This window comes from Gallinula chloropus (assembly GCF_964237585.1).
Source record: "Gallinula chloropus genome assembly, chromosome: 13".
In the NCBI taxonomy this organism is placed as follows: domain Eukaryota; kingdom Metazoa; phylum Chordata; class Aves; order Gruiformes; family Rallidae; genus Gallinula; species Gallinula chloropus.
Window position 1 is genome coordinate 16776229 of NC_140098.1, and position 16972 is coordinate 16793200.

General features: G+C 46.0%; 1 protein-coding gene across 1 annotated transcript; it reads right to left on the reverse strand.

Moving 5' to 3' along the window:
* Positions 1-4922: 4922 nt before the first annotated feature.
* On the reverse strand, positions 4923-16715 carry WFDC1 (WAP four-disulfide core domain 1; the record flags this gene model as incomplete). The annotated part of the gene is made up of 7 exons (XM_084270121.1): positions 4923-5816; positions 7289-7363; positions 8208-8249; positions 8733-8873; positions 10514-10597; positions 11158-11353; positions 16569-16715. 6 exons carry the CDS (start codon positions 16713-16715, stop codon positions 7305-7307), a joined length of 669 nt encoding a protein of 222 aa, XP_084126247.1. The 3' UTR covers positions 4923-5816; positions 7289-7304.
* Between the last annotated feature and the right edge of the window lie 257 nt (positions 16716-16972).

The window sequence follows — 16972 nt, forward strand, 5'->3', positions numbered from 1 at the left end:
CAGGGGCAGCTGGCTCTGCGTGTTCCTGGTAGGGCAAAGCAGGCACTGCTGCCATGGAAATACATCCTGCCATTCACCCAGGTGTCTGTAGGAGTCACAGCCTCAGGATTTCCCTGAATCCTTCCAGACAGCAAAGCGAAGGAAAGCAGCTTCCCCCTCTCTGTGCAGGCAGGAAAAAAGAATTATGCTTGGTTTAGTTCTTGCTTTTCTCATCCCAAAATCTCACCCAACATCCACGATGCCAGCACAAGGAGCCAGGAGCCTGGGCGTCCTTCCTGGGCTCTGCGGTGCGCAGTGTCTACGTGGACTGCGCCCTCCCGAGCGTGGCTCTCGTTAGCCAGGCGCTGCTGACAACACGGCTAATTGAGCAACAGGCCCTCGCTGGCAGTTTCCTTATTTAACTTCCTCCTCTTGGCAAAAAGCCACTGCTTGTGGAAAGAGATGTAAGCTCAGTGCTGTGTACACAACCCGGAGAAGAGCGAAATCCTCAACCTATGTGGTGTGGACATGGGCCAAGATGTTACATCCTGAGCTGGCGTAGAGGCACTCACTCCCAGCCTTGGCTTGGGGCAGGGGGGAATGATACAGTGAGGGGTATGACAAAAATACCCTGCCAGACAGGACATAAAAAAGGGAAATATGAATTGATGAGCATAACGATGCACCACAGTAATTGGTGTGTGGTGGGTTATTGTCCAGAGGACCTGCAGTTCAGGAGAAACAGAAGTGTTTGGGTACAGGATGACCGCCCTGTCCTCTCCATGTGCATTCAGGCCTGGAATGTGAAATTACATTTGAGCACTGCTGAAAGGGAATAAATGCAGAAAGGAGCTGTAGCTGTCGCTGTGTTTTTGCACACACGTTCTGCAAGATCGCTGAACAGACCAAAGAGTCATTTTCTTGCTGCTTTTGATTTTTGCCTGTGAGAAAATCCAATGGAAAAGTCATCCATTTGGCTACCTCATGGCTTGGAAAATGTTGAGAATAAACTGAAGCAAGACTGTGATGCCAAGAAAATGATGCTAATCCAAGCTGCATTTCATTCTGGCATAATGCACAGCTTTCACGGTATAGGAACAGAAGAGACAGCCCAGGTAGTGTTTGTACACTTACAGTATTTCTTAATAAAGCTCAGAGTGAGACTCCAGCTCTAAGTAAATTATTTGGGAAACCCTTTCCTTTTTAAAAAAAAAAAACACCACAGAAAATAACTGTTAGAAAGATGCACACAGGAAGAAGAAAGCAGCTTTATTCTGAGATTACATGAGCCCAAAAGTTTGTAGCACTGAGGGCAGAGTGAGGGCAGGGTTCTGCTTTCCTTTCAAAACTCCTTCACCTGCTTCCCTCACCGTACCCAGGGCTTGCCACACTCTTGCTCCTCTTGTGCCACCTTGAGGGAAAAAATCTCTGGTGCATGGGTAGAAGTCGCTGTTTGCTACTTCCCCAAAATCCAAATACTCTGCTTTCAGGTGGGGTTTTTCCCAGGCTCCTGGACAGAACAGCTGCTGGTCCTGGTTATAAAAGCCATGAACAAAGTCCTGGGCCGTGGTTTCTTTCCATCTTGTTAATGCTATGGAAAAGAGCTAGGTGAAATCCTAAGGTGTGTCACCAGGAAAGAAGCAGGGATTTAGTTAAATCGCTTGGTTTCTGTTCATACAGCCTCTGGGGCTGAGGTCAGGAGGGTCAGCTGGGTGAAATGAGCCCCAACATCCACGTCTCCCTCTTGAAAACTGTCAAAAGGACTTGTTTTGTTTCACACAGCTTCTCCCATGGTTCTTGCTACTTGGTGTATGTAGAAAGGCAACAAGAAGGAGAAAATAATGGGAAGAAATAGGACTTGTTGCTGTAGCACTGCTCATGGAACTATGGAACAGCTTCCTGAAGGTAAGTGAAACACTTCTGCACCACAAAGCTCAACAGAGCTAGGAACTAGGCACGTCAAAATTATAGCCATTTTTTATTATTCTTATATTTACATCTTCTGCAGATTGCTGACCTAGAGATGCTTGCTGTGGTTTTACTGCAGACCCTAATGAAGCTCTAGTACAATGTTTATCCTGTTGATTCCAGCTGCTGGGTTCGTGGACGCACTGGGAGCATCAGTATCATCTTTTTTCCCACAAAGACCCTTAGCCAGCTGCATCAACAGGAATGATACTAGATTGCATTAACAGGGAAACAAGCTGAAATCAAAACATTGTTTCGTGGTGTTTGTTCACCAAGCAGATCTTTCTCTTGAAAGCCAAAGTCCATCTCATAGTTCACAGCACGAGGCACAGTTTATGGATACACATCCCATAATCTTCCTATCCAAACAGGCCATATGACTATTGCAGTGAGAAGTCCAGGTGATCCCAGGGATAACTTCCCTGCCAGACTGAAGAGCCACCCTGACACCTAGTGCTAGCTGGTGTCTTCTCAAAACCCACAGGAAACCTTGCCAAAGCAATGAAACCTGCTGCTATTCCCTCATTAGCTAAATTACAGTCAGCCCCTCTCTCTGTGCCTCCTGTTATAGTTTCAGGGTGGAAGGGAAGCAATGCAGAAGGACTCCTGCCCACTCCTGACGAACAGGTAGAGCAAGACCAATGTGGGTGGAGCTGGTGGGATGGTGAAGTCTTGCTGGCTCCTGGAAACACAACGCTCAGAGGCCCAACCTCAGCACCAGGCTCCGGTATCCTGCAGTGGACACCAGCCCAACGCTGGCCTCTGACTTGGTTTACTTTTCCACCCTTTAAGCAAGGCTTGGCCTCTTGTAAAGCTGTCAGAGGAGCTGCTTGTGTAGCACAAACCACCCGAGCTGGCAGCTGAAACCCAACCAGCAGTGAACGACAGCTCCACATCGACAAGGAAAATGCCTGGCTAATAAAAGGGTCACCTTCTACTTGGGTCACCATCACTATCCTCTTTACACTTCTGTCCTCTGTGGGCAATAGAAACGAAGGCACCAAGAACTGGGTGAGCATCTGACCCACATAGGTGGCTTTTATGAAAGGGGACACGTGGTAGATGTGTTCTGGGGGTCTGCAACCTCCCTTCCAGTGGACAAAATGGCTTGTGTCTCCCCATGCCCATGCCCTTCGAGCTGTCCCAACAGCTAAAATTGAAATGATTTGTCCTTTTTTCCATAATTCAAAGCCAAGTGTATGTCAAGAACACACAACTGAAACTAGGCAAGAGTTGAAAAATATACTGGTCACATTTTATTGAGCACCAAAGAGGCAGAGCCTGTTCACCTCTATGCACCCGGGAGGATCTGCCTGGGGCTGCCACAGACCCTGGGCTGATGCAAGGCACAGCAGCTTGAGGCTCTGGAAGGCCATGAGCATTACTAGCACACAGTGACACATGTAAAGTTTATTATAGCACCAAACATGCTCTGAAGTGTACATGGAAACACTGAAAACAACCTAGATGAGTGATCTACTGTGCTTCATAAGGCTGCTGTTAAGCCATTTGTCTTCGGAGAGGAGACAAGCTGAGGACAACTCATCTGGTCCATGTTTTTGTTTCACATGTGGTGGACATCAGTGTTGAAAACACAGCATCTACACAAGTCTCTTCTGTGACTTTTGTTTCTGAGTTTGACAATTAATAACTTGAAAAGAAGTAACGTTAAGAAACCAACCCAAGCATTATAGCACCGTGAGGAAGGGTGATGTCTTTGGAAGCACCCAGTAAACAGAGATTTATCAACAAATTAGTAATTAGTCTTTTCTTTTTTTTTTTTTTAATTCCTTTTGCAGGTAGAAATTATCTTTACCATCCTATCCAGCAAGGTGGCCAGGTATGTTCTTTTGTAGCTACAAGAAAAGCAGCCGCTGAGGTGGAGGTGTCCTCTCAAATGAAACCTATTTCCTGATGCTTTGCAGGATTAGGTTGTGATCTGAAGTTTTAACCTTGCAAATCTCTTAATGCTCCAGACGTGTTTTTCAACTGGATCCCCTAACGCTTTCAGGCACTGAATTTTTGTTTTAAAACAAACCAATTTGGCCTTTACTCTTTGGGACTTTGCAGTAACTGAAAGTGTTTTGCTCATTTCATCAGAATTAGATTTTTCTGCAAAGAGTTATGCTAAAAAAAGACAATCCACCTCACTGAGCAGCACCCTGAGCAAAGCTTGGGAGCTGTGCTGCTCTGAGTTGTCAGGTAGTGTCAGTGGCAAAGTGACAAGTCTCTGGCATAAACTGGGACTGGAACTATAAAGTACTGATGAGCTCCATTCTCTCAGCAGGAGTTAAAGCATCGTTGCATGAAGTGGAGTATGATAAAATGCTAGAAATGGCCCTGTCTGAATATGGTGTTCCATTTAATGCCTGGAATTTGGAACAAAGGCACAAAGAAGTGAACGGGGTTCAACAAATGAAGACACTTAGGAAAATGTGGAGCCCTCCTCCTGCTCTGTGAGGCATTGAGGAATGTGTCAGTTTATGACAAGAAACAGAAGAGCAGTTTGGCATCTTCCATCTCTCCAGATGCAAATGTCACATGCAAAGTATTGAGTGTTTTATAAGCATCTTAGCTTTGGCTTAAACCATTTGGTGAGTGAAAAAAAAAATCCCATCTCTTGTGGGTGGAAGCAGGCACTTGCATTTGTGAATTGGGTATTTATATACACCATTACTACTATGGATATTGAAATGCTGATGTTATGCATGCAGATGGGGACATTCACTAAACAAGGGAGAAAACACAGCTTGCTTTTTTTCCCCAGCAATCCTGCCAGATTTGTCAAAATGAAATGCAACTGTCCCTTTAGGACAGAAAAGGAAAACATCCATTGAAAAAGCATTTTCCATTTTATAAGCTAAAAGAAGCTGTAAGACCCACATACAAATAACTTGACCTGAAGGATTTATGGGAGTCAACACATAAGTACAGGACTTCTAAAGAGCAGTTGCCCATCTGCTGGACAATCCTTTTATAATCATACAAATTCATCCTGCTTTTGCCTTTCTAATACATGCAACCAATAATCCAGACCCCAGCCCCCTTGCTGAGGTTCTGCAGGTACAAAACCACACATGCACATTTTGTGAGTATTAACTGTGCCAGCTAAAAAAGACTGGCATGCATGTGTATCTGCTTAGATGCTGAAGAGGGGAATCTATTCCTCAGCTCACCAGACTGAGAAGCTAAAGGAAAGTAACTTCAAAAAAATGAAATTATAAAACATGTTGTGCTCCTAGCTCAGAGCTCCTGAAATTCTGAAGACTTCAGGTTTAGGCTTGTAGACTGGGTGTCAAACCTAGGAAGTTATAGGAAAGGAAGAAATCTGAAGATTTCTTTGAACTTTAAAGTTATGAAAAGTCTTATTTAAAGTATTTGTTAAGGAGAGGAAGGCACTGGATTTGATCCAGAGAGCCTCTTTAGTCTTACAGTCTTACCTATTTTAATGCAACTTAGGTATGATATTTGGGTACAATTCTGAGGTCACTTCATTTTTATAATACTGAGTTACGTTCCTGAAATCTGAGTCAGTCAGAATACAGGCACATAAAGGGCAGGCTCTGTTCCAGCAGCCTGATAACAGAGCTGTGGCTTACAGGGATCTGCTTGGAGGGATTTGCATTTCAGTGGGAGAAGGGCAGCTCACAAACGGTGTGGTTTCTTTCGGGGGATCACATTTCTCCCCTTCTCATAGGCTTAAAATCTAGGCTCATCCTGTTCCTTGAACAGCCAAGTATTTTTATCACTGATGGGTTGGGCTCGAGGTAACACTGGAGATGTGGAGATTTGGGGGGTCCAGAGTTTTTCCAAACCAGAAAACTGTTGGGTAAAGCGTTCCTTGACAGCTGCTTAACAGAGCGGTCCAGCTGGGTGAAAAATCAAACAAAAGAGAGGAATTAAAATATTTATCTTTCCTGGGATGTTTGCACAGAACTTGTCTGTATGTAGCTGTGTAATCTTAGCTGTCAGCCTGACGCAGGCACGGGAAAGACACACTGAAGTGCTTTGTTTTCATAGCCGCCAGTTAGGCTCAGGTTGGTTTTAAAGTGAAGTTGAAAGTGTTGAGAAAACCATTTGGGAAAGGACCTTTGGTATAATCAATAGTTTCATTCTTGCCTAATTAAAAGCCTGATAAAACAACTGGAGCTTTTCCATTTGGCTTCACTCTGCCCAGATACACGTACACGCGCTCACGTGAGCGGGTCACATGGCTCAGCGCCACTGTCCGGATGCACGGAGGTATCCTACAAAATCACCCACATGCTGAAGTATCTGTGACCCTTACTGAGATCAGTGCAGAATAAAAAAGCTTTCTAATTTGTCTTGCAGGAGCAATGCACCTGCATTAGAAGAAACACAGAATCACAGGGGTTGGAAGGGGCCTCCAGAGCTCGTCAGGTCCAACCCCCTGCCAAAGCAGGGTCCCTAAGACAGGTCACACAGGTCGGCGTCCAGACGGGTCGGGATTATCTCCAGAGAAGGAGACTCCACACCCCCTGGGCAGCCTGTCCCAGGGCTCCCTCACCCTCACTGGGAAGAAGTTCTTCCCCAGATTGGTGTGGAACTTCCTGTGCTCCAACTTGCAGCCATTGCTCCTTCTGTCTCCACAGACCACTGAGAAGCAGCTGGCCATTTCCTCCTCTGTCCCACACTTCAAATATTTCAACACATTGATCAGATCCCCTCTCAGTTGTCTTTTCTCCAGGCTGAACAGTCCCGGCTCACTCAGCCTTTCCTCATAGGGGAGATGCTCCAGGCCCTTAATCATCATTGTGGCCTTTCTGCTGGACTCTTTCCAGGAGATCTCTGTCTTTTTTGTACTGGGGAGCCCAGAACTGGATACAGTACTCTAGGTGAGGCCTGACTAGGGCAGAGTAGAGGGGGAGGATCACCTCCTTTGACCTGCTGGCCCCTAAACAGAATGTTTAAAGTCTTAAGGTAGACAAAGTTTTGCACCATTTATTTTTCACCCTGAAAATTACTCCATCCACTAAACACCCACAAAGTTCTTCAAAGAAATCAGGTGCATCTTGTGAAATTAGAGTAAGATGTGGAGGAGGAGAGTAAGAGTTGGGAAAGACTTTTTTATGGACAGTTTGCATACCTCAACCTCCACAGCCACAGGTTTCTCAGGATACTTTTACTGCACCATCTGTTTGATGGGATAGGTGTTCACGGAGCCTGAGCTAAGCACCTGTATGTAGTTTTAAGGTGCTCTCCTTATACTGGTGTTTTGATGAGTGGTACTTTTACCCTGGGACAACCATTTCTTTAAATAATCACATACTAAGCACCAACTCTTCTCACCCAGCTTCCCCTTCGCTCCCAGGACACTTACCCTGGCACACCTTTGATTAGCCTAAATGCTTCTGCTGGTTTTTCACATAGCCAACCACATTGTTGGAATTGCTCCCTGCAAAACAAATGTCAGTAAAGTTAGAGTTTTAAGTTAGTCTGTGGTCAGTGTTTCCTCAAGAGTCTCTAAGCAGCACACTTGTGCTGGTGTCATTATTTAGCAGCTCTCTGGGAGAGCCGCGATTGCCCGCTGGGCAGAGGAGAGGAAATCCTTTCAGTCGTGTCAGGTAAACCAGCCAACTCTGGCTGTTCATAAATCTTATGTCAAAGATGTTGGGTTATATCTGAACATCACTTCCAAACGGATCTGACTGTGCCCCCTTAGATCTAAGAGTCAGCTCCTTCAAAGTGGAGCTCTATAGCCACATGACGAGAGATCTGGGAGATCCTCCGGCTTTCTTTGGGACATGTATCCATCAGTGTGTGCAAGGGACCTGACACCTCCTGTGGTTTCAGATGACAAAGGACTGATTCATTTGGCTCCATTCATCTCTTACCACATACCACGATACAAACTCTTGGCAAAAGACTCTGCTTTTGATAGAGTTACGTGTTCATCTGCAAGAAGTCCTGGGCCATGAGAAAAGCTCTAAAAATGTATGTAAGAATAACAAAAGGTTATTGGATCGGGTGTTCCTCAGCCCTTGGGTAGGAAACCCTGGTAAAAGGCTGCACCATTTAATGCACTGTGTCACAACTGGAGATACCAATTCTCCAGAGTCCACAGTCAGGGCACTGCAGATCTTAAAATAAGATCTTTTGACCAAGGCATAGAGAGCTGAAGCTAAAGAACCTCTTTTTGCTATGTACAAACCTTTGTTATATTAGCAATAAAATTCCTTGTAAGCAATGCAATAACGACAAAGCTTAACAACAGCCAACACTTCATGCCAGCAGCTTACCAAAATACTCCTTGTAATACTTATGCCTCAGGTTGCGTCCATCTGAAAAGGAAAGTACATCATGAGGACATATCCAGTCAGCCTTCATTCTTTGTGTTAAACTCTGGCCTTCTGTGTATAGCACAAAGAAATTAGAGATTTGGAAATAATAACCTCACAAACAGGAAAATAAAAGATCTCTGTAGCTGGAATAGTGCAGGCTGCTCTAAAACTCTTTATTAAAATGTTTAGATGATTGAACTACGTGGACACAACTCACTTTCCCTGATAATGGTTGACTGCTGGCCACGAGCATGTTACATTCTTCCACACAGCTTGGCCAACATTAAAGACTTGAGATCTCTGTGGTGGGGGCTGTCTCCCAACAGAGCTGTCACACTCTGCCTTGGGGTGCCCAGAAAACCCAGGAAGCCATGAGAGCACATATACCACCAGATCTCCTTCAAAGCCAGCATTTTTGTTGCTTGGTGTTTGAGGTGAAGAAGTTGAGAAGAAGAAAGGAAGGGAGATTTCCAGTCAACTGACCTGGGTTTCCACGGAGCTTGATGCACTGGCCCCTGTTAGGGATTCCTTCAGCTGTGTTACCTGGGTTGATGATATGGCATTCGTAGCCTGTGGGGCAATGCAGAGGCTCATCTCCATCCTCAGTGGTACTGCAGGCCTCAGCTGTGAAAGAAGCCCGCAGGTCATAAATCATGGCACAAACACCCACAGGTAACCAAAATATGACAACATGGCCATGTTCTTCTGCATCTCCTCCCAGGCAAGATCTCAGACTACTTCCCATGCAAAGACTCACACCTCTAAAGATGCCTGGCAGAGCAGGTGGCCAAGTTCACACCTTACACAAAAACTGAGGTGTCTAGCTTGACATGGGGAGTGTGGGTCAGCCCAATCACCTGTGATGACACCTTCCCCACAGCCTATCGTGCAGGGTCTATGTGAGGGTGGAGAGCAGAGAAGACAGATCCCCACTGCCCATCACGCTCACACTGATGGGTGGTCCCTACACATGGCAGATCCCTCCAAGCAGCCATAGGTCTGTTCCAGCCAGGGTTTCAGGCTGTGTGGGGATCCAGGGAACTGTGACCAGGAAGCTGGCAGCTTGCTGCTTTGTTCTTTGCTCCACACCCATTAACTCACTGATGATTTTAAACCTCAGGAGTGACTCACTATAGAGTAAGGCAGTACCACCCTCTGGTACAAACGGAGGTTTTAACTGCCTTGACCCTGGATATCCAGCAAGGGCAGAGCAGCATGAAGTAAAGCAGGATCCAGGCAAGGTTTATGTCCATTAAATGTACAGATTATGCAAGGACACTCCACCCTTTCATTTGCCAGGATTTTAATTTCAAGGACCTTTGCTGTAATTCTCATGCCATGACTGATGGTTTTTACTTCACTAATTATTCCCTCAAGCTGAGATGAAGGTATTAAGATAAGAACAAATAATATAAGCATGACAAGGGTGGATGAGGAGGAACTTGTTTTATCTCATTTCTAGCAGTGCAACTGTAACGAGCTGGAAGCAGAACTTCCTCTTGAGGAACTAGGACTTTCCATAATAAATGAGAGTCAAGGTTTGGCAAGTCTGTGTAAGACCAAAGAGGCATTACCTGTGTCTGACTAAAGCTGATCAAAGCTGGAATAGCCTTTCCATGAGGAAATTAAGACCTTCAAGCATACAGACATCTGGGGATGTTTTGCAGAAGAAAACTTCTCTTCCTACCACTCCACTCCCTCCTTGTTTCAATTTGAGATATTGGAAAAAGATTAATTAATTAAAAGACCTTTCCTTATGGAATTAACTCGAGAAGCCCAATCTCATTTACAGTTCCCAGCTCCATGTCAGCTTGACACAACTCTGCAGCAGTTTGCCAGGGCTCCTGTTCTGAGCAGCCTTTAGACCCTGGAGACACAGCCCCAGCCCAAGGCATTGATGAGGCCACTCTGGATTAAAAATTCTCCTAGTTGAAGTCCACCCACAGTCTATCAGGAAGTTGGCAGAAAATATGTGTGTGCTGACAAAGCCTTTTCCCAAAGAAAATATATATTTCTACATATTTCAAGAATGGAACCAAATCCAGTTCCTTGGAGCATTCTTGGTGCTCTGGTGGATAAGCCCTCTCCATAAAACCCAGAAGGTAGCCCCCAGCACCACAGTGTTACTCCTAAGGAAACTCCAGACAGACACCAGCAGCCCTGGCATCCTAACATCCCCTGCAAACCCTGTGTAGGATGAATATATATTTAGTGCCTTTCTATAGTTACCAATATTGCAGAAAAGACAGCGAAACATACTGTACCTTGTAAGACTTCCTCCGGGCCATCCAAAAGCCACCCGTTTCCTCCCAGCCAGCGGGGTTTGGGCTGAACCAACCAGTCTAAAACTATAAAAGACAGAAACAAGAAACTACGTGTCAAGGTGGAGTAGTTGTAGGGCATGCAGTTATTGAAAAGTCACAGATTTCCTCTAACAGCCAGTGATGAGGCTACCAGGCTCCTGAAGGATGGATTTGAGTTTTCAGTACTGACACTTCTAATCATGCTCTAGTTTTCCCAGTGGCAAGACTGTCAAGGATATTATCCAGGTCCACAAGAACCTGGTGTCATAAAGGCCAAGGCAGATCTAGGTTCCCCTCATCCATTCCTGTGGCAGGGATCAGATGAGATGGCTTCACTGTGAGCACTAACTCCAACAGGGGTTACTTCTTTTCCTGAATATATAATTTCAGGGAAAGAACTGGCCTCAAGTGATTTCTACCTTTTGTTCTGGTGGAAATTTTGCCACCCCAGCAATCATCCCAGAAATGAGAAGTGTGGAACCGAAGCTTCACTCTCAACTCACACTCAAACCATGCCTCCCACCTGAGCCCCAGCGCACGTGGGGATGACTGCCATCATCTACGTGTACTTCTCTCTACCAGCTGGATTGCTGGGTCTACTCTACCTGGTGGTGGCTGTACGGACTCCAGGCAGGCGTAGATGCATCCGTTGTAGCAGCAGCGCTTGTGCCTTTCACACTCTGAATCCGAGCGGCAGCTGGGCACCTCGCAGGCTCGCTCAGGCAGAGTCTGGGGTGGTGGGGGACAGCGGTCATTCTTCTGGTAGTGGGAACTGTGAGAATGAAGAGGGTACTCATAATCCTTGCAAAGAAAAGAAAAGGAAACAAAGGTTTGGCATATGGTGAACACCAAACACCCCATCATTTGAAAGGATTTTCGAGGGATTTTCATGTATTCATTAGAGAGAATTAAGTGTTCAGCCTCCCCAGCCCTGTCCTCAGCACACTACAGACAGAGCTATATGAACATCTTAGCTCACCGCTTTGGAAACACCAAGACACCAAATTATTGTGTGGGGGTCATTTTATAATTAAGGTTCTCATAATGACAATGAGGAGGTGAAAAAAGAATCTAAAGTCTTTTATACTAGTGTGGGAATCAGAGAGAAGGACTCTGGCTGTCTTCATGACAAGCATACCAAAACACTTTGACAGTAAAGCAGTGGAATTGGTGGCACTGTGTTGTTTCCAGGATACATCCTCAAAGGGGACCTGGAACTAATGTTCCAGGTAGCATCTGTCTCCTCAATAGGCTCCTTCTACCTTTGCCATCTTCTTCTGGACCAGAACTCACAGAGGAGTGGCACAAAGTCTTTCAAGCTTATTCACTGTGGGGCTGTTAAATTAGGGACGACTGATAAACCATGAAATGATGTGGGTGAGATGTGCGTGGGTGATGTCAATTTAATTCCAAAGAAAAGGAGGCTGCGTTTGACTACAGCAGAAAGGAGCCCAGCTGCTCTCTGCACACCCAAAGGACAAGGCAGATTTAGAGTGGATTAAGAGGCACAGGATTTTACCAGAAACGTTTATAAGAGGCAACATTCAGCTATTATTCACACTGGCAGCATCTGAACAAGAAGCCAACTCCTCCAACAGAGAGGTGAATCACCAAGCCCACTCCTTTCTCACCTATGGCTAAACTACTCATCTCTGGGCTTGCGCTCAGCTCCTAGAGCAGCATAATGTGCTCAGAAAGGGCAATCAGCTCTCAGATTAATTAACACGCATTAATAAGCTCTAGTCAAATTTAAAAAGCTCAGTTCTGGACTTGTACTTTTAAAAGAGGTCAGGTCTAGCCACAGGTATGAAGTGAGCTGGGCCACGCTCTCACTGGCAGGCTGTTCAGAGCCGTTTATATACTTGGCTCCATCACTGTTGTGTTTGGAAATCACTGACGAACAACTGGGTTTGCAATTCCAAGAAACACCACGGTGCAACTGTCCCCAGGGGGGTCTCTAGGAAATTTCTCCATCAGGCTATGGAGAAATTTGGGGTGAGACTAACATCCTCCTTCATCTACATGCTGCTGCTACATCCTTGTTGTTGAAACCTCCCAAGGGCTCCCTGTGGAGCATGTCTGTTTGGTGAAACAGCGTGTCCCCACATGTGCTGCCCAAGGAATGTCCCAACAGAGGCCCCAGGATGTCCATTGCCCTGGGGACTGGCTGTCTGCTGGCCCACGGGTGTGACTGAGCAGCCACCAATTACAGTAACGGTGGGAACATCATCATCTGTATTCCCTTGGGATAATCTGCAAGGCAGAGGATGATGGCAATCCCAAGGGCCATTCTAGAGAGACACTGGGTGAGACATTTTCCTTCCACGTTCTGCCATGTACCACACACAGTGCATTGATTCTGTGATGGTTTTTACAGCAAAGCTGATCTCCCTTCTCTGAGCCAGAGCTAGGGGGAAACGGAGAGCAGGGAAGTTTCTCCACTGCCTGGTTGCACAGAGACTGCCTGCAAGCCAGTACAGAAGCATAGAGAAAAGTCAGGATGATTTTTAACGACTTAATTTCTGGTACAAGGCATGTGTTAAGGAAACCCCCCATCCTGCTAAAATCTACACCTGGGTAAATAATGTATGTGTGTGTGTCTGAGCATGTCTGTGCATGATAGGCAGAGAATTCCTAAGATTCCCATGACCAACAGCCTCCTACCCTGTTCCCAGCATCAGCCTGCCTTGTTCTCAGTATCAAGAAGAATTCTCCTGGACTTTTTGCTTAGTTGTCTCCACTCAGTGAACAAGAAACTACTCAAAAACACTTCCATGAGGTTGTTTCCTCATGAAATGATGGACTGTCTGAACCACAAGATAGTTTCGGGGAAAAAACCAAAAAATCCTAATTTTTATGATATTTTCCATGTTAAAGTGCAAAACAAGGTATAAGGAACACATCATCCCACTCCTCAAATAAACTGAAAACACTCAGGCTTGGAAATAACAGGCCTTGGAACTGAATAGAGTTCAGCTTTTTTTGCTGCTGTTGGATTTTAAATACAGAGAATGCTGGGAGCAAGTAGAATTTGGGGATCTAACATAGCATTTAACAGCGAATCTACACAGCTCCAAACATTAAACAGGTCTCCTTGTTCGAGAGAGGATTCATCCTGGAAGGTCACAGTTCACTGTTCTATTATCTGAGATGTTAGCTGCAGGCTGCATTGCATTGCCCAAAATATTACAGGAAAATAGTGGATGCATGAAAAAATCCCACACCAAAGGACTGCTGCAGTTGTTTCACAGATGATTCAGAAACCAAGAAGCCAAAATTGCAATGAACAGTTGGCTCAATGAGTGAGATTTCCATTTGGGAACAGTATAACATTTTTGGAATGAAGTAACTTTGGACCTCGTGACCTCCCTGCCCATTTGCTCCAGTCGCCTAGTTGCTCTGAACCTCTTTCCCTCAGAACATCATGCCAAAGAAGCCTTTTTTGTGTGTGCACTTGGTCTAATAAAACCATTTCCAGGGGTTTATGTATGCATGAAGCATCCCAGTGGGAAGCAAGATCCCCTCATTCTCAAAACCACCTGGTTAAGAACATCTCAAGGTATGGGTTACAAGGTCTTCTGAAAAGCTCCCTGCAGAACACCACCTGCAAATCACTAAACTTGCCAAGTGTTCCTCTGACTGTAAAGTCATGGATTTGCTAAAGCTGGAAGCCCATCTCCTCAGTCCCATGAGAATGACAGGTTTTTCTTCTCATCACATTCCCTCTCCTCTTTGTCCTTTCTCCATTCCCACTTGACCCCTCCCTGCCAACCAACGCCCTCCCTCAGACACCCTCATAGACAACTCCTGGCCAGACCTTCAAACAGCTCCTCATCCTAACACCCCGTCATCATTCTGTGGCCAGCAGTTGGGTGGCTGTGCTCCTTCTGGTGTAGACTCAGAGATTTTGGATTTATACAATATACTGCTCACTCAGATCCCTACAACCTCACCGCCTCCTGCCCCTACAGACCTTGCTCGTGTCCTTCTGGGGATGTCTATGGCCCATCTCCTGTATGGCTGCATGTTGCCATAAGCACCTCCATCTGTTACCCCACTATCCAAGTGACTCACAAATCGGCTGTTCCACCCACAGCCTCTGATTTTCCAACTGTAGGGAACATACAGTATTTGGTAGAAAAGAAAGCACCTCTCTGAGAAACAAGAGGGGCTGCCAAAACAGCCCTCTGCCTTTGTGGCTAAGAGGATGGAGAGCTGACACCTTCCTCCTTACAAGGCTTTGAGGAGCAGGAAGAAGAAAAGCATTTCCTGTTTCCCCTAGACAAGCTGTTCCTGTTAATAGGAGCAGTTCTACCTGAGTGTGCCAGGTAGTAGCACCTGGATTCACAGTGCCAGAAAAAACAGTCCTTTGAAGAACTGCAGGCTGGAAGAAGAGGACATATCCTCAGGGGCGTGGGCTCTGTGCCTCCACAGAGCTCATTATCTGAAGATCAACATGTAAATTCTTGTTCTACTCCTGTCCTATCTCTCTGGGTCATTTACTTCATAGTTGCTACTGAATTTGAGCTTTGCATTGAAACATGACTGAAGAACATGTTAATAAATACTCTTTGTGTCACCATTTGCCAATTAAAGTGCAAACCAGATGATGCTCTGCCCCAAGGGAGGCTACAATGAAGAGAATGTCTCAGTGTAAAATATGAGGGTGCCTTTCAAATATTAGCACAATGTTTTCTGCAAAATTTCCCAGAGATGAGAGCTCCATATTTCAGTTCATTTGGCACGGGCAGAAGACGTGTGCCACAGTTCTGAGTCAGCAGTCACACAAGCCAAGTGTAGCTGCCCCCGGACATCGCTCTAGATGTCACGAGTGACAAAGCATCCACATAAATGAAAAGTGTTTAGATGTGGCTGCAGAAAACACTTGGAGGAATCCCTCTGTGACACCAAGGAGCTGTTTATGCCTGTGTAATGGTTGGAAGATGCAGTGAAACCCGAGCATGAGAAAAGAGACTGGCTGGGGCTTCTGCCTAAGTGATCCAAGGGGCAGAAGCCCCTTTAAGGAGACCTTAACAGAGTAAGTCAAAACATCTAAGTCTTTTTTTTTTCCCTTTCTGAACAGCAGGGATGAAAGTCAAGCTACCCAATTATTTTCCTTTTTAAAAAAAAAAAATATATTTAAATTTCTTCCATGGTCATCTCTAACAGCCCTTTGGCTCAGGCACACCAGAACAAGCCCCAGCCACATCCTTTTCTCCACTCACGATAACTTGTTGCTGCTTCAGTTTCAGTTCCAGCACTACTCTAAGTACCACCACGACCTTGGGGATGGTGGCTGCACTCAGGCCCCCCCGGTAAGTAAACACAGGGCTCTTTATCCCATCTAACACAGTGGGACGACACCACAAAGTGCTCCAGTGTTCCCCAGGCACCTCTCAGCTCTGTGCTGTTTTCTCACAAGGAGTCTCCCGCCCTTCCCTAGTTTGTTCTTAGGATAAGAAGGCTGTTTAACGTGCGATCAGCATCTTCCTCTGACACCATGGACCTGGGAGTCTCTGTGCTCCGGTGATTTACAGAACCCTCGGCAGTGTCCCCATCCCTGTAGCGCACACAATCTCCAGGAGTTGGAGATGTTCACCCAGTTACCCCACTAAGCAGTGGAGAGCTGGGCAGGGAACCCTCCTCCCTGCTCCAAGCAATAAACCACGTTACCTTCTTTTGGCTAAATCTGTCCCCAGACACGGAGGTTTTGCATCCCCCTTCTCCTCCCTCACGCATCCCTTGCCGCCCTATGAAGTGTCTAGGATGAGCAGTGACAGCCCCCATCCCGGTGTCTTCTCCCTGCCCCAAGCATCCTTTACCAGTTCCCCTCCGCAGCAGCTAGGTGGCAAAAGTTTAGTACAGCCTGGGAAACTTAACGCAACCCTTGTATAAAGAGACAGCCTGCCGATTCAAATACTTCTTATTCTAAAACGATAGCCCCACGTAAAGCAAGCTCCCTGCTCACGGTGAGCGTACCCAGCACCCCTAAAATCACCCCCCACGGTTTACTCACATCATATTTCTCCGTCATTTTCAGATGCAGAGCACGCTTCCAGAGGCTCCTTGCACAGCCCAAATCTGGCAGCAAAACTAAAACACACAAGGCTGCAGCAAAGATCTTTTGACAAAAACGCATCTCTGATGGCGCCCTGGAATGCATTTTTTTCCCCAGGAAAGCTCAAATAAGGAGCCCAGCTTTCAGGATCCAGCCGGTTCAGAGTCTCGGCGAGGAGGGAGGGAGATGGAGAGGGAGGGAGAGAGAGTGAGGGCTGATCGCTGGTGAGAGCGGCTTTTGGCTGCGCAGCTTCTGAGAAGGGAAAGGGGAAAAAAATAGAAAAAAAAAGAAAAAGGAAAAAAAAAAAAAAAAGAGCCCACAAGCAGAAGCCAGGAGCTGCTGTTGAACTTCTTTACTTCAAG